Raw genomic sequence first — 26,468 nt, 5'->3', positions numbered from 1 at the left:
TTTCACACTTTTTGAATCATGCCCGGAAAACAAAGGAGGGAAAACAGTATTTAAACTATGGAAAATTGCAATATTACGCGCTTTCCCCTTACGTTGTCGCTTTTGTTTTTAAGCACACGCGTGGGACAAAAAAAAAACAAAACAATAATTATAATAAAGAAGGAAAACCTCTTGCCGTTATTTGTTATTTTGTGTGACTTTTGGGCTGCCAGCTTGACGCTGGCTTCACGTCTAAAACTGACTACTGACTAGTCAGCCTGACTACTGACTATACGTCCTGACGCGCGGCTTCGAATGCGAATCAGCAGAAACCACGGCATTAAAATTGTTGCTGCTCCTCTTGCTGTGCAAGGCACCAAAAAAAAAAAAAGAAAAAAAAAATCAAGAAAGCAAAAATTGTTTTCTGTTATTTTTTGTAGGCCTACACACACACATATATACACACATATATAGATATACATATATACAGCGACAATGGCGAGCAGCGCCGCTGACTGACACCCTTTGAGTGGGCTGCAAATGAAAATGGGGCGGGAGGCGTTGGCTTTGGATTTGGCGGTGACGGTGGCGGTGGCGGTGGCGGGGGATGCGCCTTTGTGTTCTGTGATTAACATAAATTGCGCACGACATGGGCTATAAACAGCGCAACAGTAACAACAACAGCAACAACAATACTCTACACCAACAAACACAATGATATCGCAGAGAGGGGTCCCTTTTCTTCGTGCTCGCCAGCCCAACTGCCACAAAGCTGCAATTTATTTTTGTAATTTTGCAATTTTAAAATATTTATACATAAGCATAAGCTTGGCGCGCTCGCTCGATCCCGTTTGAGCCGCTTGAAATGACAGGAGAGCGTTGCGGCAAGTGCCCTAAAACGCGACACAGTGGGCCAAACCCATTCAATGGCAAGCAAAAAATGTCAAGCTACATGTTTATTCAGTCCCAGTCCAATTACTTGGCTAGACTTTAATTTGCTTTAACTGCTTAAAAAGTATCGGAAATGGACTTTAAATTTCCAATTAAAAAACACTCTCCTGTGTTACTTTAGTTTTCATTTTTGTATCATTACGAAGTATTGAAATATTTTACTGATTACTAAATTGTGCATGTTACAATTAAGAAACAACTACTGGATTAACACAATAAATTAAACTATTTCGCTGCGAAACTGATATGAAATGGCTTTTAAAAGGAAGTTATTTCCCAAATAGTATTTTCCCTGATCACTCGGGACAATCTCTTATCGTCCCATATAGTTTATGATCCAATGTTAAGGAGCAATATCAACATATTTTTCGCAATTAAATCAAAAATCTTCGATATTTTAAAAGGTTGGTCATTTTTCTTTCAACTTTTTATAATGACCGTTTAAATTCAGTTAATAAACATTTATCGAAATTAAAAGAAACTTTTTTTAAATTAAATGAAAATTTTGTCGAACGAGATCTTTGCGTTCTAATCAGGAATATTTACACACATTCGCACTAAACTGGTATATCCTTTTAGCCTTTGGTGTAATACAAAGTGGAGTCAATATTGTGCTCATAATAGAACTGAAATCATCAACGCAATTATATGTACATATGTTTACATTAATTACATTACCTAGCAACAAGATGGTGGCGTACCATCCTTCGGCCTTAGCTCCCCGCCCATTTGATAATTTAATCTCGTTAGGGATTGTCTTAGTAGTCTTGTACTTAGTAGGTAGGGGTTTATTATTCGAAGAAATGTTTTGCTTTGCATTAAGCAGTTCCATGGAATTTGAGGTTTTTTTTTTGTCACCACGGTGCGCGGTGCTTGTTTGGATTTTCCTCCGTTAGTTGCCATGCGGCAGTTCGTGTTGCCTACTTTTAGGCACACGCGTACATCGGCAAGGCAGAGCAGAGAGCGCGCGCGTCTGTGTGCGTGCTTTGCATGTCGGTATGGCACCAATTTCGCCGTCGGCTGCTGACGCTGCTGCCACAACGACGACGACGCCTTCGACGCCACTGACGACGGCTTATTGGCATTTGACAGCGGCTTCATGTCGATGTCGATGTCGCGTCCTTAGAGCGTCAATGCCTTTGTACGCTGCACGACAGGTCGGAGCGTGTGTGTGGTTTTGTGCAAGGCAATGCGTGGTGTGTGCATTACAGGATGGGGTGGGGGTGGGTTAGATTTGCTGGTGTCGCGACATCATCATCTCAAACCCTCTAGAAAATGGCGGAGTGTCTGTCAAGGCACGTGCTGCGGCTCATGGCGCCAAATACTATCATAACAATAGATTTCGAGAGCTGCATGGCATGATTACGAGTCTCAGATTTCTGAAGACCTGTTCAGACGATCAAATTCTGACAATAAGTACAAATTCAACCAAATACAACCATTCCGTCACCGCTCTTTTAACCTGCAGTGCAGGCAGATGGTAAAAGAGACCTTTCAAATGTTGCAAGATATCAGCGTATTGTCTAAAGAACTGAACTAAACGAATTCATTAATATTACAAATTCCAGGACTTTCTGTTCTGCTCAAAATAGTGAAGATTTACTTTTTTTTTGAATAGTTCTTCTCTTCTTATAATTAAGTAAGAAAGTTTCTTGCAAAATTCAATTTTGTATTAAAGCCCCTTATTAATTATGCTGCTCAGCTGCTGGTATTTAACATAAAATAAATTGTTTTAAACATTAATTGCCGGTATTGAAAAAAATATTGATGAAAAAATAAATAATTCGTAATTAGTATTACATTAAATTAATGTGGGACTTTCTGTTTTGTTAGTGAAGATTTCTTTTTTTAGGCGAACAGTTCTTCTCTTTTTACAAATAAGTAAGAAAGTTCCTTTCAATTAAAAAAAAACCACCCTTATTAATTATGAGCTGCTCAGCCGCTGATATTCAACTTAAAATAAATTGTCTTATAACTTTTAAACATTGATTGCCAATATTGTCAATAGATGAACAAATAAATTATTCGTAATCAGTATTACATTAATATTAATTTGTAGTAAAGATGTTCTTTTTATGCGAATAATTCAAATAAGTAAGAAAGTTCCTTTCAAAATTCAATTTTGTGTTGAGCTGCTCAGCTACTGATATTCAACTTAAAATAAATTGTCTTATAACTTTTAAACATTGATTGCCCATATTGTCAATAGATGAACAAATAAATAATTCGTAATTAGCTTTCTTATAATGATCATTTTTTATTGATCTATACTTGACCTAATTGTGTGTGTTTAGGTTTCGCATAGTGGCGAATCAGTTAATATTTTTTCATAAAATGAATAACTTCTATGTTATTGTAATTAATTGTTTCTTTCAAAACTGGTTTGGAACGTAAACGAGGCTTAAACAAATAACCAGGGCATGTTAAACAACTGAAACGTCCCATTAGTTATGTGCCTCCTTCATGAGTTCGCAAAAAAAGGGAAAAACTAATGCTTTACTTTGATATGTAAACTAACAGATTGAATATTCATGAGCTTGCATCACACAATGGCTATATTTCAATAAATATATATGTATATGTTTTATATACCCTTCAAAAACGGGTAATATGTTTTCATCATGTACAAGATGGCTGCCTATGAAAGATATAAATCCATCTACATAGTTCGATAATTAGGAGAATATAGAGATAATACATTAAAAAGGTGTCTTCAAAAATAGCTGAGAAATTGCGAGAAACAGCCTAATTGTTGTTTTGCATAACAATTAATGTCAATTAAAAATTTAAAACGTTTCAATTATATTTCTGGAATTGTTTTTCTTTCTAATTAATTAATTAATTAATTAAGTAAGGAGATAATGGATAATTTAGATAGATTTGCATTTTAAACTACACGCACGCTTAAGTCGGCTGTGTGTGTGTGGTCCCATAAGATATATGAGGAGTATATGCCCAGGTAACTTAGCAGCGCATCCATTTATTGTCTGCAGTGCGTCACTTTTTTTGCAACACCTCCCATGCCCCTTCCCATTACCGTTCCCCACTGCCAAACACGAGCAACTTTTGTTTCATATCGTTGGCTTTTTGTTGTTCACCTTTTTCACATTTCTTTCGTTTTGTTTTGTTTTATTTTGTTTTGTTTTATTTTGTGCTGTTCTCGTAGTATTTGTATTTGTATTTGCATGTTTCGTTGTTGTCATTTTGCTTTAGCGATTTGCCATCGTCTTTGCTTTGTTTGCTCAGCGATATATACTCGCAGATACACACATACTTGTATGTATTGAGGTGTATGTGTGTTTCTGTGTGTGTGTCTATGTGAGTGTATTTTTGGCTGCGGCTGCCGTCGTCTCCACCTTGGCGCACCACGCGCACATCGCTGATGGCGGCTGATGGTTGATGGCTGCTGGCTCATGTGCCAAGTCAAGTCAAGCCAAGACAAGCAACCAACCATCTAGCCACTCAACCATCCAACCATCCGACCATCCAACCGCCCAACCACCCAATCACCCATCCATCCATATTGCTGTTTTTGCACTCGTTATTATTTTTATTGATATTAATTTAGCCTAGCTGTGTTGAAAATCAATACAAACATAAGTACCAATGCACGCATGTTAATATAAGCAGATAATAATCTTATGTTATCTACAAGTTATCTGTCACTGTTGCATACGAATGTAAGCATAAAGAATATGTATAGCAAAAGTGTCAGTCTCCAATAAAACTCTAAAGCGAACAGACGCACGGCGGTCCGCGACTATTGTCTTTTACTTTACTCCTACTGAGCCCTTCCCTTTTCAGCGAATATATAATCTATTCAATAGGTTATGGGCCCAGGGCATATAGGCTCATAGGAGAAGTTCAAAGTATTGTGAAATAGTAATCGTTTGGTGACTCAAGAAATATAACATTTAAAAAATGAGTGCGCTATATCAAATAGACAAATTGGAAGAGCATAACTATGACTCATGGAGCATACAGATGCGATCTGTCTTAGTGCACGCGGAATTGTGGAGTGTGGCATCAGGTGCTGAACCTAGTAATACTGAGAGTTCAAGGCCAAAAGATGAAAAGGCATTAGCAATTATAACGCTAAGTGTAAAAGCTTCACAATTGGGCTTCATTAAAAATTGCAACACTTCGTACGAGGCATGGAAAAAGTTAAAGGACGTTCATCAGCCGAGTGGACCTGTACGGAAAGTGTCGCTGTACAAGAAATTGCTAGGCAAACGCATGTTTCAAGGCCAAAGCATTTCAAGTTACATACACGAATTTAACGAAATTCTGGATGGTTTGTGTACAGTTGGCATCGAATTAAATGATGAGTTAAAAACAATCGTGTTGTTGTCAAGCTTGCCCGAACCATACGAAAATTTTGTCGTCGCCATTGAGACGCGTGACAATTTACCGTCATTTGATGTGTTATGTATCAAGCTGATGGAAGAGGGAGAGCGCAGAGGCAATGCAGATGGAGAGAGCGAGAATGCAAGAGCATTTATAGCTACGCAGCAGATCGTCGCGCATTCCAAAGCGAATTCAAAAAGGAATTCAAAAATCGTCGTTTGCTACAACTGCGGCGAAAAAGGGCACTACAAGGCACAGTGCAAGCGTGAGAAAATTCGCGGTGAAGGGAAAAAGCAATCGACAAAGAAAGAGATGGAAAAGCAGAGCAGCTTGTTAAATGCGTTGGACGTTGGAAAGATAGAGAACAACATGTGGTGTCTGGACAGCGGAGCAACAAGCCATATGTGTTGCGATAAGACGTTATTTTCAAAATTTATTGCGCACACTGAAATGATCGGTTTAGCTGACGCTGGTTTCCTGAAGGCCGAAGGCAGAGGAGAGGTGAAGTTACAGACAGAACTTTGTACCTTGGTGTTGTCAGATGTACTGTATGTACCGAAAATGAATGGCAACTTTATGTCCGTCAGCCGGTCAGTGCAAAAGAACAATGTTATACATTTTGGGCCACATTTTGCTAAAGTTATACAAAACGGCGAGTGTATACTGAAAGCGAATAAAGTTGGGAACCTTTATATGTTTCAAGGCAAACAAAATAGGTGTTATTCCGCAACTGAATCAGATGGTACATTGTGGCATAAGCGTTATGGCCATTTAAATTTTACCAGTCTGAAGGAAGTGATCAGCAAAGAGCTAGTGCGTGGTATTGGAAAGGTTTTTTTCCCAGACAACTTGAATTGCAAAACGTGTATGCTAAGCAAAATACATGTACAGCCATTCCCAAAGGTAAGCACTAACCGTGCCGAAGAGCTGTTGGAACTGGTTCATGCTGATGTATGCGGCCCATTCGACACGAAGTCACTTGCTGGATCCAAATACTTTCTGACCTTCATCGATGACAAGTCCAGGCGTATATTTGTTTATTTTTTGCGGAAGAAAGATGAAGTGTTCAGTAAGTTCGTCGAATTTAAAAACTTGGTTGAACGGCAAACAGATAAAAAGCTCAAATGTATTCGAACCGACAATGGAGGCGAGTTTGTCAACACAACATTCAACGGTTTCCTGAAACACCATGGTATTGCAAGGCAATTGACCGTGGCTTATACTCCGCAGCAGAACGGCGTGGCGGAAAGAGCAAACCGGACATTAACGGAGATGTCCAGATGCTTATTGGTGCAGTCGGGCCTAGGCGAGTCTTTGTGGGCCGAAGCAGTCAACACAGCAGTATACATAAGAAACAGATCACCTACCAGTGCACTGAACAACCTGACTCCAATGGAAGCGTGGACAGGTAAGAAACCCTGTGTTAGCCATCTAAAAGTTTTTGGTTCCATTGCAGTTGCACTTGCAAAGGGTCCCCGTAAAGGCAAATTCAAACCCAAAGGGCATGAGTACCGTATGGTTGGGTATTCGGTAGCAGCCAAAGGCTATCGGTTATACGACCCAGAGACGAGGACGATTGTCGAAAAACGAGACATTCTATTTGATGAGCGTTGTGGTGGTCATACCAATGAAGATACCGTTACGGTAGATTTTCCTGCATGCGAGGTTCAAGAGCATGTCACTCACACGGATGGTGACAGAAGCATCGACGACGATGACAGTGAGCACAGTTCTGACGACAGCAGCTCCAACGCATATGAGAGTGCAGTCGAAAAAGAAGACTCTGACGAGGATACTGTGAAGATTGGGCCAGGCCGGCCTAAAATTGTTCGAAATGGTAAACCTGGTCGTCCAAGAAAGCAATACAATGTGCTTGGAGCATTGGTTGCTAGTGACGTAATGGTTCCGACATCCTATGATCAGGCCGTTGGTAGCACACATGCAGTATTCTGGCAAGAGGCGATGCAAAAGGAATATCAGGCACTACAATCAAACGAAACCTGGCAGATGGCTGATTTACCAAAAGATCAGCGAGCAGTTGGTTGCAAGTGGGTATACAGCCTGAAACGTGACTCTGATGGAAAAGTCGAACGTTTCAAGGCACGACTCGTTGCTAAAGGGTGCTCCCAGAAGTATGGCGTGAACTATGTAGAGACGTTCTCACCCGTTTGCAGATTGGAAACCGTGCGGTTTATTTTGGCGTTAGCAGCGGAATTGAAGCTGTACCTTCACCAGATAGATGTGTGTACCGCCTATTTGAATAGCGACCTGCATGAAACTGTTTATATGAAGCAGCCACAGGGATACACAGATCCCAATAATCCAACATGCCGATCAAAAGAGGACTTGGCCAACATCAAGTCAGCCATTACAACATCGTTTTGAATGTGTTGACAAGGGAGAGCTGCATTTGTTCCTTGGCATGGAAGTGCAGCGCGACGGTGAGCTTGGCGAAATTTCGCTAAGCAATTCGCAATACATCAAAGACATATTGCGTGAACATGGATGCGAGACCTGTAGACCTACAGCGACCCCACTGGATGCTGGTTTCCAAGTGATATGTACCAGCGAGCATTGTCAAAAGGTTGACATTGCATCCTACCAGTCTTCAATTGGCGAGTTAATGTGGCTGGCGCTTACAACAAGGCCAGACATATTGCATTCCGTTGCCAAGTTAGCTCAACGGAATCAAGATCCGCATGCAGAGCACCTAGTGGGTGTAAAACATGTGCTTCGATACCTGGCGTCAACTGTGGACCTGAAGTTGCACTACAAAGAGTGTGGACAACCCCTTACCGGCTATGTGGATGCAGACTGGGGTGGCGACCGCATCGATCGCAAGTCGTATACTGGCTATGTATACTACTTGGCTGGAGGACCCATATCCTGGCGATCTGAAAAGCAACGCAGCGTGGCACTTAGCAGCACGGAGGCGGAGTATATGGCTCTTTCAACTGCGTGTAAGGAGGCCATATACCTACGGCGTCTTATAGTGGAGATTGGCTGCGGTGACTCGAGTACTCCAACTATTCTTCATGGCGATAATTTAAGTGCTCAACAATTAGCTAAGAATCCTGTACACCATGAAAGAACAAAGCATATTGATATTAGATATCATTTTGCAAGACAGGTTGTAAACGAAGAACAAATTGTTTTACAGTATACATCAACCAATGAAATGATAGCTGATATTTTAACGAAAAATCTCCCTAAAGCGAAGCATGTTCATTTTACAAAGCTGTTAAATTTGATTTGAAAATTTTTGTAAAACATGTTTGCATTGAGGAAGGGTGTTGAAAATCAATACAAACATAAGTACCAATGCACGCATGTTAATATAAGCAGATAATAATCTTATGTTATCTACAAGTTATCTGTCACTGTTGCATACGAATGTAAGCATAAAGAATATGTATAGCAAAAGTGTCAGTCTCCAATAAAACTCTAAAGCGAACAGACGCACGGCGGTCCGCGACTATTGTCTTTTACTTTACTCCTACTGAGCCCTTCCCTTTTCAGCGAATATATAATCTATTCAATAAGCTGTTGTGTATTGGATATTTTGATTGTGACGCCTATAAATAGACTATTCATGCCCAAAAAGAGTCGTGCAATTTAGTCAAAACTATTGTCAAACAATTTGGCAACCATGTCATGCGATCTATAATTTTTATGGCAGCTATAGAGGCGGACACTTGATGAATTTCCTAGAATGCTTATATTGCTTGTAATGTGATTGCGATGTGTTACAAAATTTTGAAAAAAAATCACTTAAACTATATATAACAACTCATCTGAATAAATGATGTGTTTATCAATTAACTTCCAATAAACACATTTTCTGGACTGATTAAAAGATTGTTAGTCTATCATTTTGTTCTCGTATAAGCTGCTAGGGAGCTCGTTCAAAATTGTAACTAGACTTCAAAAAGCGAATGTTTAAGACAAGCATGCAGACAAGTAAAAGTTTCAAACAAACTCTGCACAAAAAAATCAAGTAATGTTTTAGCCTTTCAGTGGTTTTGAGGAGGTTGCTTTAAAGTTAATATTCTGTATGGGTAGATATTTAGAGCTTTAAAAAAGTTGAGGAATACTAGAGGAAATAAACAACCAATTATATCATCTTTTTCATATGTAGATATAAAATCCAATGCTAATCAAATAATAGGAATTGTGAAGCGAGTAAAGAGAGAATTGAAATGCTAAGGAAAATGTGGGTTTTGTGCGCGTGACTCACGCAATGACGACACCTGGTCACGCGCCCACCGCTATTATAATTTGCCCCCCCGCCCCAATCACCAATCGCACTTACCTTCACATTGACGTTGATGCTGCCTTTCGATGCCTTCATATGCGGTCGAGGACTTCCAGCAGTCCTGGGAGGACTTTTGTGTCGGCGTCTGACGCATGCTGCCGCATATATGTGAGCCTATATGCGCATAAATATTCCAGTCCGTATGTTAGGCTATGGCTCATGCCATAAACACAATCACAATCACAATTAAGACGAAATCACAAAAAAGAAAAGAAAAAACTGCTTGATAGCCAAATTTGATGAAACGCGTCACGCACTTCCAATCCCCGACGAGATCCTTGGGATCTTATTCGTTGTAATTTTGACTCGGTCCCGAATGGAGTTTCTCTCTGTGTGTGGGTGTGTGTGTGTGTGTGTATGTGTGTGCATATGTTCGCCTTGCCTGTGTATTTGTGGGTGCGTGTGCGTGTACGTGTGTGTAAGAGAATTTAATACTTTTGATATTATTTAGTTGTCGTCCCTTGGTTTTGTTCGATTTTGTTGTGATGTAGCTACACAAGGCAAATGAAAACGCACGGCGCACTCGATGTGATGAAAAGTGGAAAATAAAACAAAAACCACAGCCACAAATGAAACTAAAACCAAAAACGATTGTGTGTAGAAAAGATGACAACTAGTACGAGAACGGCGACTATCAGCAAAATGCGAAGAGCATGTGGAGCAAGTGTCGATGCCAAAACGGCCGGCCGCTGGCAACTGATTTGCCGGCTCAGGCCCCAGAACGCTCCTCATGACAATGCGCTCTGCCAAAATGCGACTGCAGAGGCAGAGGCAGAGGCATTGGCATCGACACTCGGCCTGCGGCTGTGGGTGGCAAACAAATCAAAGCGAATTAGTTGCATTAGTGGCAGCTATCAGCGGTAGGTTGGCGAATAAAAAATACAGCAACAACAACAAATATTAAACTGGCAGGCTGGCTTAGGCTCAAAACTAACGCCAGCGCCTCTAAATGAAATGAATGCCTGCCTGCCTGACTAACAGACTGGCTGGCTGGCTGGTTTGCTCGCTGGCTCAATGGCAAGCCTTGGGCGCTGGGCCCAACTTGGCGTGCATATAATAAACAGGAACTGATTATGTGCCATTAAAATTGGCTGCCAATTGGCAAAGTTTAGCCTACATACATAAAGGAACAGCCAGAGAGTGAGAGAGAAAGTCCATAAAAAAGGAAGAAGAGCATGACTCGATGACTTCCACTGATGTCAGCTGCACCGAGAGAAATCATATCCAGCACAAACCCAAAGATTGCTTTTTAATCTCCCCACTCTCCACTGTCTCTCCACTGTCATTTCACTAAAATGCGCCAAACATTCCTTTGGCAACACTTCTGTAGTTTAATGGCATCTTAGGATATGATTCTATATTATAAACACCTAACAAGTTCTTCTTACTTAGCGTAGTTTCTGCAAAGATTGTTTAGATATAATTTCTGAATACATATTAATGGGTATGTTAAAGAACTTAAATATATGATATCTTTATAAACAACAAAGGTCTAGTTTTCCCATTTTAACAAAGTATACATTTTACGAATTCCTTAAATGGCTTAGTTTTGGTTCTTGAGACGCGTCCTGTAGAGGAAAACATATCTTATTTGCAATCCAAATGCAAGCCTTTAAAATTCAAGTACATATCCCTCTCATAGGTCCCTATGTTGATAAAATTGCGCTGATGTGATTTTTAGTATTATCTATTTGTATAAAATAATAAGAAGACACAGTTGTAAAAGTCTTTTCGTAAACCTGTTCCTAATCTGATCTAATTGATCTGCTTTATCCCTAAAGTGCGTTACACATTTTACGAACCTAGACTTCCAAACCAATTATGTTAATATAGGTGACGAAATTGTATACCTTGAACCGGGGGGATGACCGAAATTCTCTATTTTTGCTCAGTGCTTCACACAATCCAACTGCTTGCAGTTCAAACTGTGCGCACACGGCAGTTCAAAGTTCAATGCATTGTGTTTGCGACACGCACGCCTTCAAGCCCAGGCACACACAGTCTCTGCAACAATGACGGTGCACCTAGGACCCCCGCCCCAATGCCGCTCCCTCCTTTGAGCTGCGCAAGTTTGCGATATTGCTACAATTTCCACACATGTCGAGCAATGCTAAACGCAACTTTGACATTTCGGGTGGGTCGACTCTATGGCGTTAATAGCTCTGCGCCCCAGCCTGTCAGATCGGTCTACCTGGTCTACCTGTTCTGGCCTAGCCTGGTCGGTTGGTCGTGGCATGCATTGGCAGCCGGAGTCATGATTCAGGCACTGATGTGTTAAAAATATATGTGCACATGTGATGGTCGAGAAAGGACCAACGGGAAGTGGAGTAGTGGGAGGGGGAGGGGGAGGGGGAGGAAGGGAAGCAGACGAAGTCGAAGTCGATGCCAGCCATCAAGCTGAAATGAAATATCGGCCTGGGCCAGAAAGCGGGCAAATGAACTATGAACTTTGCCATGCAGACGCATGGCAGCACATACACGCATATAGATATGTATCTACATATATGTACATATACTTGTATACCTATGTATGTGTATTTGTGTGTGTGTGCGCGCCGTATGCGTGTTTTAAACTTTGCACCAAGCCAAAGTAAATTTGCATAAAGTTCGACTCGGCTTGAGTTCGGTGAGCGCCTTCTGTTTCTTTTTTGAAAATATATTTTTGCATATGTCAGAACTGCTCACAAAGTGCGTCAGTGGTGATATATGAAGTTGGCTCGATATTTCCAGCACTGATGGAATGCCAAAGCCGGACGGACTTACGTAAAAGAAATGAAATTCGTTTCATGTTGAAGGGAAAACCCTTGCCCCCCCCTCCATCGAGCAAACTTGAAGTGCCCACAAATGTGTACCTCTAAGTTATCCAAAGTAATGCCACGTAACTGAAGGAGCTGCTGTTATCGCAACTAAACAATGCTTACACCATTTGCACAACTAATTAGTTTAATTTGTGGATTGTTCAGAACACCCTAATCTTCGAAAGCAGTCCATCTTTCTGAAATGCAACAACAGTTGGGGGCAGAGATTACATTTTTGGGAAGGAGGGAAATTCCAAAACATACATTTTCTGCGTATTCACATACGGCCTTTTGGACTAAAAATTTGATGTCCCTAGGTTTTATAGTCTCCGAGATATAGGTGATTATACAAACGGAAAATCGGGAAATCCCCCATAGGGGGATCCAAAAAATAAAACAAACTTGTATAGCGTACACACATAAGGCACATTTGTTCAAAAGTTGGCGTCTCTAGCTGTTTTAGTCGCTGAGATGTAGGTGTTCATACGGACAGACAGACGGACAAACAGACAGAACTAGATCCACTCGCCTTGTCATACTGAGAATACTTTGTGTATACTTTGTGTATACTTTGTGCCTCCCTCTGCCTGTTATATTTTTCATTTCCCGCAAACCCAATATACTCTTGCACATTTCATGTACAGAGTATAGAAAACGTTAGTAAAGAACAAATTTTATACAATTTTTGAACATGTTTATTTATTTTGATGGATTCCTGAATATTTTACGACTTCAATTAAAAATGTATTTTATTGCTCTATCAGCTCTTGCAACCTATTTTCAACCCAAACAATTTACAGTTTCCACGAGAATCTAGCTCTCCTTTGCACTTCTCATAGCATACGTTTATGGATAGACATCGATTCGTCCTACACTTACATTTTGTAGTAATTTATTCCTAATCTATAATCTATGAGTTCTACGTATGACATTACATTCCTGCAACCTAGAGTCCTTACAAAACTAAACTCCTATTTGCGCTTCTCTCGGGTTACATTTATTGCTCCATTGGCATTGTGAGTACCTTTTGTTTTAAATTGAAAGATTAAGATTACGGATTACGGTTTTGGTGCAGAGCCGTAATCAGCACCCGCATTTGGATTTGTTGTTTTTGTACGTCATTAGTCACAAAAATAGTCAGCCATCTATTTATAGACATCGGGCTACGTCAGTGGGAAAGTTTTGAGCGTTGCTCTTGTTTGATCAATAGCGCAGTCATAGGCTGAACCGCAACGACGACAACAACAACAACAACAACAGCAATAAATAGCAACAACAGCAACAGCTTTGTCGACGACAGTCAATAGGAAAACGTCGTCGGCCCATCTAGGCAGGCCTACGAAATGCGAGTTCTGCAACAGGAATTTCGACTGCAGTGACAATTAAATGAATTGAACGCTCATTCAAGGTAAACAATTGTTCTCATTCCAGTTAATAACTGCCGATTTTTTTTTTTTGCTTTTTTTGAACTGACAATAAGAAGCCACTGGCGCGGTCCAATAAGCCTGGCAACTTAACTAACGAATTATAAAAAATTTATAACAACAAAGAACACGGAATAACGAATAAGACAAGAAGCAACCATGGGCCGCAAAATAACGGTCGCCATATCGACGCTGAACCAATGGGCGCTCGATTTTGAAGGCAATCTTGCGCGAATATTGCAATCCATATTGGAAGCCAAAGATATGGGCGCCTCATATCGCACTGGACCGGAGTTGGAGGTGTGGTAAGTACCTTTTAAGTTCTATTGAATGGCCAGCAGGTTAGCTAACCAAAACATAATGTCTTCCCCACAGTGGTTACAGTTGCGAGGATCACTTTCGCGAACCGGACACATATTTGCACTCTTGGGAGACACTGCTCGAGATAATGATGTCGCCCATCTGGTAGGTTCAGTAAAACTATTCTTCAATATGGTTTTGTGAAATAATATTGTGAATCTTTAACGAAAACTACTTGCTAAACTATTTCAAATCATTCACAAATTTATATTTGACGCTCTCCTATGCGATTCTCATATCAATTATGACATCTTTACGTAATTGTTTGTGTTAATCGTTATTCAAATGAAATATATTTTTCAGTTTAGTAAAACTAAAACTAACTATTCTTTAAGTTAGTTTTGTGAAATAATATTTTGAATCTTTAACGAAAATACTTGCTAAACTATTTCAAATCATTCACAAATTTATATTTGACACTCTCTTATGTGATTCTCATATCAATTATGACATCTTTATGAAGTTGTGTTAATCGTTACTCAAATAAAATATATTTTTCAGTTTAGTAAAACTAAAACTAACTATTCTTTAAGTTAGTTTTGTGAAATAATATTGTGAATCTTTAACAAAAATACTTGCTAAACTATTTCAAATCATTCACAAATTTATATTTGACGCTCTCCTATGCGATTCTCATATCAATTATGAAATTGTTTGTGTTAATCGTTACTCAAATAAAATATATTTTTCAGTTTAGTAAAACTAAAACTAACTATTCTTTAAGTTAGTTTTGTGAAATAATATTGTGAATCTTTAACAAAAATACTTGCTAAACTATTTCAAATCATTCACAAATTTATATTTGACGCTCTCCTATGCGATTCTCATATCAATTATGATATCTTTACGAAGTTGTGTTAATCGTTACTGAAATAAAATATATTTTTCAGTTTAACAAAACTAAAACTAACTATTCTTTAAGTTAGTTTTGTGAAATAATATTGTGAATCTTTAACGAAAATACTTGCTAAACTATTTCAAATCATTCACAAATTTATATTTGTTGCTCTCCTATGCGATTCTCATATCAATTATGATATCTTTACGAAGTTGTGTTAATCGTTACTCAAATAAAATATATTTTTCAGCTGAGTAAAACTAAAACTAACTATTCTTTAAGTTAGTTTTGTGAAATAATATTGTGAATCTTTAACGAAAATACTTGCTAATCTATTTCAAATCATTCACAAATTTATATTTGACGCTCTCCTATGCGATTCTCATATCAATTATGATATCTTTACGAAGTTGTGTTAATCGTTACTGAAATAAAATATATTTTTCAGTTCTTCAATATGGTTTTGTGAAATAATATTGTGAATCTTTAACGAAAATACTTGCTAAACTATTTCAAATCATTCACAAATTTATATTTGACGCTCTCCTATGCGATTCTCATATCAATTATGACATCTTTATGAAGTTGTTTTTGTTAATCTTTACTTTACTCAAATCTTGCAGAGAAAGGCAGTTATTGTAAGAGAGATATTTCAATTCAAGCACGATGTGTCGATTTAGCCGGCGGCTATTAGAGTAGTTTCTCAATTAACAATAAATTCAAAAAGGCTAAGACTGTAGATGTTATTTCAACTAATATTGTAGCTCTTCAAGGTGAAGTTTTTCTTTAATTTAATGATCTCATTTCCCCTTCCCTGATCGCAGCGAAAATATGCTGGTGGACGTGGGCATGCCAGTGATGCATCGGAATGTCGCCTACAATTGTCGGGTGGCCTTCTACAATCGCCAACTGCTGCTGATACGCCCCAAGATGGCGATGTGCGACGATGGAAACTATCGAGAGTCGCGGTGGTTCACAGCCTGGACGAAGTCCCTGTACACAGAGGACTACGTGCTGCCACGGATGATTGCCCAGCATACGGGCCAGGACACTGTGCCCTTTGGCGATGCCGTGATTGCCACCAAGGATACGTGCATTGGCTACGAGATATGCGAGGAACTGTGGAATGTGCGCAGCAAGCATATAGAAATGTCGCTGTCGGGCGTTGAGCTGATCGTGAATGGCTCGGGGAGTTACATGGAATTGCGTAAGGCCCATATTACCACCGATTTGATACGTAATGCCAGCTTCAAGGCAGGCGGCGCCTACCTATTCAGCAATCTACGCGGCTGCGATGGGCAACGGGTGTACTTCAATGGGTGCTCGGCTATCGCATTGAATGGCGAGATCATAGCACGCAGTCGTCAATTTGCCTTACAGGATGTGGAGGTGACGTTGGCCACCATTGATCTGGAGGAGATACGCGCCTATAGAGTATCGCAGCGATCGCGTTGTACGGTGGCTGCTTCGGCGCCCACTTATCCGCGCATTCATTGCGACTTTGAAATGTCCACACACAGTGATATTTTCAAAACATCGACGCCTCCACTTCAGTGGGTGTATCACACGCCCGAGGAGGAGATTGCCTTGGGTCCGGCCTGTTGGCTGTGGGATTATTTGCGTCGCTCCGGCCAGGGCGGCTTCTTTTTGCCCCTGAGCGGTGGTGTGGACTCGAGCAGTTCTGCCACTATTGTGCACAGCATGTGCCGCCTGATTGTGCATGCCGTACAGCATGGCGATGCTCAGGTGCTGCATGATATACGCAAGATATTGGCTGACACGGACTATACGCCGGATAATGCCGCCGCCTTGTGCAATCGTCTGCTCGTCACCTGCTTTATGGGCAGCGTGAACTCCAGCAAGGAGACGCGTCGTCGTGCCTCGCAACTGGCCAATCAGCTGGGCAGCTATCACATTGAGATCAGCATTGATTTGGCTGTGAACGCGCTGCTCAGCATCTTCAATACGGTTACAGGCTTGACGCCAAGATTCCGCACCCAGGGTGGTTGTGCGCGACAGAATCTGGCATTGCAGAACATACAGTCGCGTATTCGGATGGTGCTGGCCTACATTTTTGCGCAGCTCATGTTGTGGGTACGCAATCGACCCGGCGGCTTGCTGGTCCTCGGCTCGGCCAATGTGGATGAGTCGCTGCGTGGATATTTGACCAAATACGATTGTTCCTCAGCAGACATTAATCCCATTGGCGGCATTTCAAAGACGGATCTGCGGCGTTTCCTAAACTATGCCAAGGACAAGTAAGTAGCCGTTCATTTGAAACCTTGTTTAAAGCGGTGTCCTCAAACCCTTACCTTCACCTGCATTTTTCGATTGGGGACCTTATGCTTAATGCAATAAAATACTATTCGTACTTATATGGGGACTGGGTATAATTGTTGAACTACTAAGTTTAAAAGGGAGCATAAGTTTAACCTTTAACCGCTTGATTAGAACTTTAATTTCATCTTTGCTTTGTCTTTGCTTGCTGATTGGCGAGTCCATTAAGTTGAATCCTATGTTGCATTTCAGGTACAATGTGCCAGTGCTGGGTTCTATAATTGAAGCACCCCCCACCGCTGAGCTCGAGCCATTGCAGGAGGATGGCCAGCTAATGCAGACGGACGAGCAGGACATGGGCATGACGTATTCAGAGTTGAGCGAGTATGGGCGTTTGCGTAAACAGGCTTTCTGTGGTCCCTACAGCATGTTCTGCAAGCTGGTTGCCACATGGAAGGGAGATCTGAGTCCTAAAGAGGTAAGCCCGTAGAGCTATCTTAAATCACGTTCAATTCCCACTCTCTCGCTTAGGTGGCCGACAAGGTGAAGCATTTCTTTCGCTGCTATGCTATCAATCGACACAAGATGACGGTGCTGACACCTTCGGTGCACGCTGAGAGCTACAGTCCGGACGACAATCGCTTTGACCATCGACCCTTCTTGTATCGCGCCAATTGGAGTTGGCAATTCAAGGCCATTGACGACGAGGTGGACAAGTTGCAGCCCATCTACACGCCTTCCTCGTCGCATATGCGCCCCAGCAGCGAAGATCTGCTGCTCTCGCACGATGCCACCACCACCACCACCCATCGTTCCTCGCATCTGGACTCCAAGCACTCGTCACCCCTCTCTTCGGCCTCGTTGGGTGATGTGGGCGTGAGCACCGCGGCCGTGGGATTAGTAGATACTGCTCCCCTGATCGGCCCTGCGGCTAGTGGCAGCTTGGGCGCGCTGGGCAAGAAGAGCAGCGGCTACTCGAAGGTGCACGTGAATGTGCTGGGCAAGATCAAGGACCGTACCGGCATCCCAGTCTAGAATTGGTCTTGGCAATGGAAGGACGTTGCAGTCTTCGTTAGCTGCTTGGTCTGCTAGTGTCTTAAATATTTTGCACACTGTTCATTTTTTTTTACACATTTACAGTTGTAGGTAATAGATATATACATATATAGGATGTAGGTGTGAGCGGCACCTTACAAATAATTCATTAATGTGCCCAGTTTAACGAAAAAGTTGCTAGTCATGCCTCTGTTCTACTACTCTTCAGAAAGTAGCACGAAAAAAATGTCACGAAAATAATAACAATTGGGTATAGCCTGCGCCACCTTTGGCCTTAATTGACTAACTAAACGAACTATAGGTAATAGCTTTCCTTATGATGATACATATTCAGCAATTAGTGCTAAATCTGTGCTTCGTACAGTAGATATAGGTTCTATATAGAGCCTTATTACTAAATCGCCATATACAATGCATGCAAGGAATTAAAAATAAATCCGTTTAGATGTAGGTTGAAAAGTTTTCATCTGAATTCAATTCAATTTTAAAAGCATATTAATTAAATAAATTTTATCAAGTTACGCTTGACTACTTCTACTTTGCCTTTATTCAATCATTTCACAATCTTTTTCAAATTGTTTAAATGTTTAAACATCCGATAATTCGAACCCAAGCAGAATATGCAATATGTCCCGCTTAATTATTTTCTTTCTTCTTCTAAATCTTTGGAGAATCTTTTCAAACTGAATTGACATATGCAAGCCTTCTTTACTTGACGCATTGAGAAGCGCGGCATCCATTTATTTGTATTGCAGGATTGTTACTGTTTCTGTAAAGAAACTTGCTTCGATTCCCCTGAGCTGTGTCGTCTGTTTGTAAAGCAATCATTTCTAGTTTCCAGATGCGAGTTTCCCGACGTTTGTCGACCTCATCATACCACAGTCAATTATTAATCAGCAAATATTTGTGCACGTTTCGAAACTGCAAATTATTGTTATCAGTGTCTGTAAGCTTTCGCATATAGCCCATATTTACTGTACAGTTGAGCGCCTCAACACGCGTTTCTGCCCCACACGCACAGATTGTTGATTCTAATAATCTAATCGTAGGCCACTAAGAAAAGAGCACTAATTGTCGAATACACAGCGACAAAAATGCCTCGCAAAATACTGAAAGTAATGATAAAAAATATGATATGTATATTGAGATCAGTTCAGCAAATAGTTGCCCGAGCTCGATAGATGTTGGATAACTAAAATGTAGTTGGTTTCCTCTAAACTCCACCAAATATAGGAAAATCAATATTCGTAGATATGTTGTTTGTTTGCGAGACATTTTTTTTTTAAATTTCGCGTCTTTCTTATTTGTGCACCTGCCGGGGGTATAAATAATACACCCTATATAGTAGCTAACATCAATTTGTATCTATATATTTATATTTATGTATTTGCCTTCAATGCGAAATGTTTCCTTATGACATCAAATCAAATTTTCCAAAATGTTAATCATACTAAACTAGTTAGTCTAAACAATTTTTTAATGGATTTGGCATTGTAAACTGTTGTTATTTTTATTCTTGTTACTCCCAACTATTCTCTTTATGGGCATAGCAAAAAATGTGTAGTCATAATCATTTTTAAAATGTACACGCATGTAGAGAAAAAAAACGAACAAAAAAATATATATATGAGAACTTTTGTAGTTTGATATTGCACATCAAAAATGACGAAATGAGAGTGGTTTTTACTCTTCGGGCACTGGCTGTGGTTGCTGCCACAAATCCTCGATCCGGACCCCTGGTAGTTCGCCCGTCCAGGAAATGACGATTCGATAGTGTCGGCCACTCAGTCTGCGCATGATGCGAGCATTAAGTGACTTGCCATGCAGATGATCGACAACCCGTCCCCTCAGGTGGTCCAGCACCATCTGGCCACGGGTGTGTGTGCCGACCACCTCGACGGTGGCATAATAGTCGCGCTGATCCTCGATGAGGAGCGTGGGAAACAGGTAGGCGGCAGTCAGCAGGGCATCGCAAGTCAGCCACTTAACAAAGCCACGTGGCAATATAATGGCCCGCTCAGCACGATTCATCAAGTCCATGGATGCAGTGGGTACAGCGCCGAGCACATTGAACCGAAAGTCCTAACGGAAAACGACAATAATGAGTGGTCAGATTAATCAGTATGTTTGCTATACTTTCGAAAAGTAGCTCTCCACTGGACAGGTTAGTTTCTAAATAGCATAAAACGTTTGCTTTTTATAGGTTGCTTTTTATTTTTATACTATCTATTATAGTACCTATGTACATATATATTTGTGCTAAATCGCTTATAATTCATACAAATGTCAATTCATTTGGCATTTAAGCCCTGCAATACACCTTTTTTTCAACAAACTGAAATGATAAACAAATTTGAAAGAAAATTCTTTTACTTAATCGCTTATAATTCATACAAATGTCAATTCATTTGGCATTTAAGCCCTGCAATACACCTTTTTTTAAACAAACTGAAATGATAAACAAATTTAGAAACAAATTCGTTTTAAAAATGTCTTTGTCTATCTTTCGAACTTAAACATACAAATACGAAAAACCTACAAACAAAATGGAAAGTTTTTTAATTGAATTCAGTTATGCCAATTAAAGGTTAAAAAAGTGTTTTAAACCACGATTTCCCAATTGCTATACATCGAAAATTTGTACGATTTTGTCACTCACCACATCCAGTCCGTAGTCGCCATCTATGCAGGTCTCCCAGGGCAGCACCCATGCTGGTTTCTTGATCCGCTCGAGCACAATGTGCGCCGCTTCGGGATCCAACATGAAATTAAATTCGGCACTCTTCGTAATGTTGCCCTTCCCCACAATATTGCCGCCCATAATGTAGACGTCACGCACCTTATCTAGGAAATCATCACCATAGATGTTGATGCAGAGCGCAAAATTGGTGAGTGGGCCCACCAATAGGAAGTCTATGCGATGTGCGTGTTCGCAGGCCAAACGATACATCGCATTCACGGCACGCTCCTCGCTCACGAGCGCCTTCTCATTCACCGCTGGATAATTATCCAAGTCCCCTAGGCCATCGCGACCATGAAAGTACCCGCGTCGCTCCCAAGTGCGTGGCATTATCGACTCGGCACAGCCCTTGAAAACGGGCACCTACACATATTTCGATTTATGTAGAACATTATCTAAACCTTATAGCTTCAGTCGGTCAATTATAACTCACATCGAGACGTCCAGCGGTGCTCAGCACGCGTAGAGCATTTAAGGTGCCATTGTCAACATCGGTGTTGCCGTGGACGCAAGTTACGGCGGCCAGTTTGAAGCGTCCCGGCGCCAGCTGAGCGGGTAATGGGACCTCCCTACTCTGTGAGTAGTGCTCGGCCCGCAGGAGCATCAGTAGACCCCAGGCATCGTCCGTTCCAATGTCGCAATCGTACACCACATAGCTATCGTATTCAGCCGTTCCCTCTGCACCCATGTTTCCGCCTCTCCGTTCTATGATCTGAACTCTTCCGGCTCTATTTCTGTGTATCTTATCGGTTGCTCACACAAACACAAACACAGACACACTTCTAAATACAATATGTTGGAGGCTGCTACTGTCGCTGTGGTTGAGCGATTCGTATCTTTAAATACCCTATACTGTGGCCAATATCTTTTTTATTTTTATAGACTCCATAAAGTGAGCTTATCTACAGATAACATAATCATTTTTCATGTTGCGTATACCTCCGTAATTCCGAGGCTTGTTCAACTGGTCGCCGATTATGAAATTTACAAAATTATTTGTGTTGAATATATTTACATAGATTTACTAAAACTAAGTTCGACAATTATTTCGCAGTTTTAGCAATGAAGTGGCTTGGAATTACCAAAACTTTTATTAATGTAAAATTATTTTTTAGAATTATCCTTCACAAGATGTATGTTTTGATTGGAAGGTTGGGATATTATTTATAAAAATTACATAACAGCGAAACTTTTTATTTTTTGACTGAGGTTGCTTAAATATAACTGGATTTATGTTGAGCCTCACATATTATTGGATAAAAACTATCCACTCCATTTTGAAAGTATATAATCATGATCCGTAAAGCGCTAATCCAGCTTATAATACACTTTATCGAGGCTTTTCTTTTACATCTACTTGTTACATCTTCTAACATATTGAGATTATATAATTTTTGAAAATAAATAAAGAGTAATCAAGAAAGATTTATAAGATCATGTGGCGAGACTTCCTGGAATGACATCTAGAGCTCCTCAAAATGCTTAAACAGTTTTTATTACACTTTATAGAGGCTCTTCTTTTACATCTGTTTGCACTTACTACTTGTAAGATACCTTTGAACAGAGTAGAGAGAGAGTATTAAAAGTTGCGCGTTTCTTCGGCTCGCTGCTCGATTATGCGCACTTGCAAATGACGTAGATATAGAAATACATACATACATACATATGTATAAGTAGTATACTTAATAGTATGTGTGGACAAGTTTAACATTTGCAAACACATTTATCGGAACCAACGAAATCGAATGGGCCTGGGGTGTTGCTTCAGATGGTGGAACCTGAACAGCAGAATGAACGGCTATTTGTTAATTTACACAAATGTGGCGATTTCTTTACGCCAGCCCTTGAGGCTGGAAATCCTTAAAGAGTGTTCTGAGCAATCGAACCCCTCGATCCCCCGCTTTTATTTGTAATCGTGAAAACTAATGCGTGAATGCGATGCTCCAAATTATTCAGTGCTTAAATTTTAGTTTTTGTGCATTTATCATTCATTTCGAAAGAAGCTGAAGAGTGGATGCTGTGGAATTTCGTAATACTGATAATATAATGATAATGTCGGATGTGTGTGATATTAAATTGACCTTCGTCCAAGCAGAACAACAAATTGTGACTGTCTCGGCGGAACTCAAAAACCGTGCCGGCAAATACTATACATAATTCTATGATGAAAAAGCGGTTAATTAATGCATAGCTTTATTTACACTAAACACTATCGAATTTATTGCGATTCAGAAATAACAATTGTCGTGCTTTGTTTGGGGACACTCCTAATATTATCATCAATCCACTGGTGTTGTTAGTTTTTTACGTTCAATGGTCATTATCAGCGGCCTGCGTTACATGAGAACAACAATAACAAACATTTTGTAAATCTTTTGTTTATTGTTGTTGCTGTCTCGTCTTAACTAATATTTTGTGCATACTTGTAGTTTGGAATCGCACGCGTACGCACACAATCAGAACATTTTCATTCTACTTGTATGCCTGAGGCCCGGTTCCATAGAAACCCGCTCTCTCAGTCTCTTGACGACGCGTCGTAAGTTCCCGCCATATGTTTATTGTTTATTGTGCATCTGTATATGTGTGTGGGTGTGTGTGTATGTGTTTAGGTAGGTCTATGTGTGTGTGCAGTAAAACGTTTGATTGTTATGAGCTCATATCAAGATAGTTTTGCAATGCCGATTACCTATAACAACAATGCGAGAGATAAGAACGCCGGCAATGGGATAACAAGCAGACATTGAGGAAAGCGAAAACGAAGACCGAGACCGAGACTGAGACCCAGACCCAGACGGACCAGACAAGCTAAGGAACTGTAAGTAATTGGAAGGTACTGTGCAGTCGTCCAACTTACGGCTACACGACTACAACTTACCCGGAAGAGTCGCAAGACTAGGACGAAGAGAAGGAGTATAAAATAGAAAATGTGTGCCAAATACGTAATCCTAGACTGTGATGGCGGCAGTGACGATGCTTGGGCACTGTTGTTGCTGCTGCATGCCGAGAGGAACGGCATGGTGAAGCTACTGGCTGTGACCACCACTGGAGGTGGCAATACAACGCGAGAACATTGCGCCCGCAACATGCGACGCATCCTCAAGGCCTACGCCAGGGAAGATGTGAGTGCAACAGCAATTTAAATGCATCATAAATCATCCCCATCTATCTCTGATTGCTCTCTCTGATACGATCTTATACAGATTCTAGATGCAACAACGTTTTGTACATACAAGTATGTACGCTGTATCAGATAGATTATTTAAATCTGATCTAAGTCCCCTTTTTCGCACATACGGCAGGGAATACAAATACTTATGAAAATATCGGTAATTGCAGTAATTACTTACTATCCTGAACGCCCCGACATCTATTTTATACCTTAAAATCCTAGAACGCCCTAGTATGCGGATTCATTTAATATGTGTTTTTTAGGAAGTGTATTTCCAATCTTCAACCTAACCTATCTTTTACATGACATCTTGTCAAATGTCATTTGTTTCCTGAGCCCCTCAAAATTTTAATCCTATAAGTTGGATTAAGTCTGAGTATGTCTTCAAAATATAATCTATATGCCAAATAAAACAAGTAGAGAAGCTAAAGGCGGCTGTCCCGACTTTGAAATACTCTGTACATATGTTTAGAATAATTATGCGTGTCTATTCGTGTTTGTGTGTGTCTGTGTATGTTGGGCAAGATGTTATTATTTTCTTATGTGAATAATAAGGCCTCTAGGACTAGATCGACTCGCCTTGTCATGCTGATTAAGAATATATATACTTTATGGGGTCTGCCACGCCTTCGTCTGCCTGTTACAGTTTTTAACTCCCGCAAACCTTATCTACTCTTGTACATTTCATGTATAGAAAATAAATAGTTATAGATTTATAATTTTTAAATTTTTTTTAAACAAAATTTATAAAATCTTGGTCTTTTTCACCTCAATCAAATCTAGAATCTAGATATACATATAACCTAAATTTTTAATAATCTACTAATCATACGAATAATCTGACAGGTACCCATTTATCTTGGAGCTGTAGAGCCACTGCTGGGTTCCAACGACGATGAGAAAAAGTATTTCCATGGCCAAGATGGCTTTGGAGACTGCCTAGATGCCAGCGATTGTGAAAAGGTTGAGGATTTTGTGCAACCTCTACACGCAGTCTCAGCTATCTATGAGCTGTGTCGGAAGCGCCCAAAACAGATCACCTTATTTGCCATTGGACCACTTACAAATCTTGCGGTCGGTTTTACTATGTATGGGGAGGAATTCGGAGCCCACATCAAGGAGCTCTGCATTATGGGTGGCAATTATCAGGGCGTTGGTAATTCATCGCGTGCGGCGGAATTTAATTTTCACTCAGATCCCGAGGCGGCGCATGCTGTGCTCGCGAAAGCGAAACGATGTCCCATTACCATATTGCCATGGGAGCCATGCACAGATAAACACTTTAATGTACCAATTGTAAGTCCCATTACATGGATATCTAAATTGATCGCCTACTTATAAAATGGTTGTTGTAGAGCTGGCGTTTGGAGGATTTCGGGGCACGTGCTGCAGCGGCAGGACATGCGGCTATCACCATGCTTAATAAAGTGGAAAGTGTCCAATGGCTGCCCATGCGCTTTCCCAATTGGAACCCCTGCGATGCTATACTAGTGGCTGCCTGGCTCTTCGAACCACAAATGGTAAAGAAGCACAGCACCTGGAACGCAACCGTGGACTTGAGAGGCACCCACACGCGCGGACAAATGGTTTTGGACCATTTACGTGAGATTGAGAAGTACCCCGAAAATGTGCGCATTTTGGAGGAGATCGATAACGAATGCTTTAAGCGTGTTGTGGAGTGGATAGCTGGCCTAAGGAAGGAGGTGTAAATAGTAATGCCCGTTCCATTAATTGTTGCCCTAAATTGGTTCCTCCTAAATTAAGTACAATTTTTTCAACCCATTAATTTTTGGACTATTTTAACTTATTTTTTAAATTTTTTACAAGCTATATTTTTGAAATTTCATAAGTTCCCAAGGACCTCCTCCGTTAATTCAGGGTTATATTAAAAAAATCGTACTTGTGAAAGTATGATTTCAAATCAGTTGGATTGTTTTCTTGGACTTTCTTGGAAAATGTATATATTCTAACATAAATTTTCATGTATGTAACTATACAGTTTTCAGACACATTAGTTTTACAGTCATTTGCTATAAATCTAAATTTCTAATAACCAGGGCTTATATTTTCTTAATGTAATATATTAACGATTATTGAGCATTTAACATATATTTGTTTTACTCTGAATTTATTTTGGTATTCATTTTAATGTAAATGATTTTATTAGGAGCAAAGCGTCAAGCATTCTGGTATGAAACGTGAATGCTCATTTGA

At 40.3% G+C, this 26,468-nt stretch overlaps 4 protein-coding genes across 9 annotated transcripts in view; 2 read left to right on the top strand and 2 right to left on the bottom strand.

Moving 5' to 3' along the window:
• The window catches only part of LOC115627606 (cytosolic carboxypeptidase Nna1), a 40,040-nt gene extending 29,954 nt beyond the window's left edge, over window positions 1-10,086 (bottom strand). The window contains exon 1 of the mRNA XM_030523331.1: window positions 9,590-10,086. Within this exon, the coding sequence (XP_030379191.1) occupies window positions 9,590-9,686 (97 nt within the window). The 5' untranslated portion in view covers window positions 9,687-10,086. The remainder of the gene's footprint in view (window positions 1-9,589) is intronic.
• The window catches only part of LOC115627607 (glutamine-dependent NAD(+) synthetase), a 50,374-nt gene extending 30,364 nt beyond the window's left edge, over window positions 1-20,010 (top strand). Inside the window, exons 1-6 of one of the 4 annotated variants that reach the window (XM_030523336.1) lie at window positions 13,553-13,798; window positions 13,941-14,119; window positions 14,190-14,279; window positions 15,837-17,270; window positions 17,542-17,767; window positions 17,821-20,010. In XM_030523336.1, the coding sequence (XP_030379196.1) occupies window positions 13,974-14,119; window positions 14,190-14,279; window positions 15,837-17,270; window positions 17,542-17,767; window positions 17,821-18,324 (2,400 nt within the window). In that variant the 5' untranslated portion in view covers window positions 13,553-13,798; window positions 13,941-13,973 and the 3' untranslated portion in view covers window positions 18,325-20,010. Of the gene's footprint in view, window positions 1-13,552; window positions 13,799-13,821; window positions 14,120-14,189; window positions 14,280-15,836; window positions 17,271-17,541; window positions 17,768-17,820 lie in introns of those variants that run through there. The other 3 variants (XM_030523334.1, XM_030523335.1, XM_030523333.1) reach the window with 3 other exon arrangements.
• Window positions 19,967-22,055, bottom strand: LOC115627608 (probable uridine nucleosidase 1). Of its 2 annotated transcripts, none has more exons than XM_030523337.1 (3): window positions 21,519-22,055; window positions 21,005-21,448; window positions 19,967-20,427 (listed from the first exon to the last, which is right to left on the bottom strand). In XM_030523337.1, exons 1-3 carry the CDS (start codon window positions 21,771-21,773, stop codon window positions 20,029-20,031), a joined length of 1,098 nt encoding a protein of 365 aa, XP_030379197.1. In that variant the 5' UTR covers window positions 21,774-22,055; the 3' UTR covers window positions 19,967-20,028. The 2 variants fall into 2 exon arrangements, with proteins under 2 accessions (XP_030379197.1, XP_030379198.1); XM_030523338.1 differs by lacking the exon at window positions 19,967-20,427 and adding an exon at window positions 20,612-20,680.
• Window positions 22,056-22,857: 802 nt separating this feature from the next.
• LOC115627473 (uncharacterized protein C1683.06c) lies at window positions 22,858-26,178 on the top strand. 2 transcript variants are annotated; one of them, XM_030523150.1, is made up of 3 exons: window positions 22,858-23,621; window positions 25,101-25,550; window positions 25,610-26,178. In XM_030523150.1, exons 2-3 carry the CDS (start codon window positions 25,341-25,343, stop codon window positions 25,961-25,963), a joined length of 564 nt encoding a protein of 187 aa, XP_030379010.1. In that variant the 5' UTR covers window positions 22,858-23,621; window positions 25,101-25,340; the 3' UTR covers window positions 25,964-26,178. The 2 variants fall into 2 exon arrangements, with proteins under 2 accessions (XP_030379010.1, XP_030379009.1); XM_030523149.1 differs by having other exon boundaries at window positions 22,858-24,204.
• The last annotated feature ends 290 nt before the right edge of the window (window positions 26,179-26,468 follow it).

Source organism: Scaptodrosophila lebanonensis, unplaced genomic scaffold (genome assembly GCF_003285725.1).
Source record: "Scaptodrosophila lebanonensis strain 11010-0011.00,11010-0021.00 unplaced genomic scaffold, SlebRS2 tig00000096-arrow-pilon, whole genome shotgun sequence".
NCBI classification, from domain to species: domain Eukaryota; kingdom Metazoa; phylum Arthropoda; class Insecta; order Diptera; family Drosophilidae; genus Scaptodrosophila; species Scaptodrosophila lebanonensis.
The sequence above is the reverse complement of the archived record's forward strand: the minus strand, read 5'-3'. Positions and strand labels throughout refer to the sequence as shown.

Bases quoted from the DNA above. Each gene is read 5' to 3' on its own strand.
- LOC115627608 (XM_030523337.1), bottom strand. From the start codon at position 21,773: ATGGGTGCAGAGGGAACGGCTGAATACGATAGCTATGTGGTGTACGAT. The intron at 21,449-21,518 runs GTGAGTTATAAT...AAATATGTGTAG, and splicing joins GCACCGCTGGACGTCTCGAT to GTGCCCGTTTTCAAGGGCTG. The intron at 20,428-21,004 runs GTGAGTGACAAA...GTTTTCCGTTAG, and splicing joins GCGACTACGGACTGGATGTG to GACTTTCGGTTCAATGTGCT.
- LOC115627473 (XM_030523149.1), top strand. From the start codon at position 24,010: ATGTGTGCCAAATACGTAATCCTAGACTGTGATGGCGGCAGTGACGAT. The intron at 24,205-25,100 runs GTGAGTGCAACA...ATAATCTGACAG, and splicing joins AGGCCTACGCCAGGGAAGAT to GTACCCATTTATCTTGGAGC. The intron at 25,551-25,609 runs GTAAGTCCCATT...TGGTTGTTGTAG, and splicing joins AACACTTTAATGTACCAATT to AGCTGGCGTTTGGAGGATTT.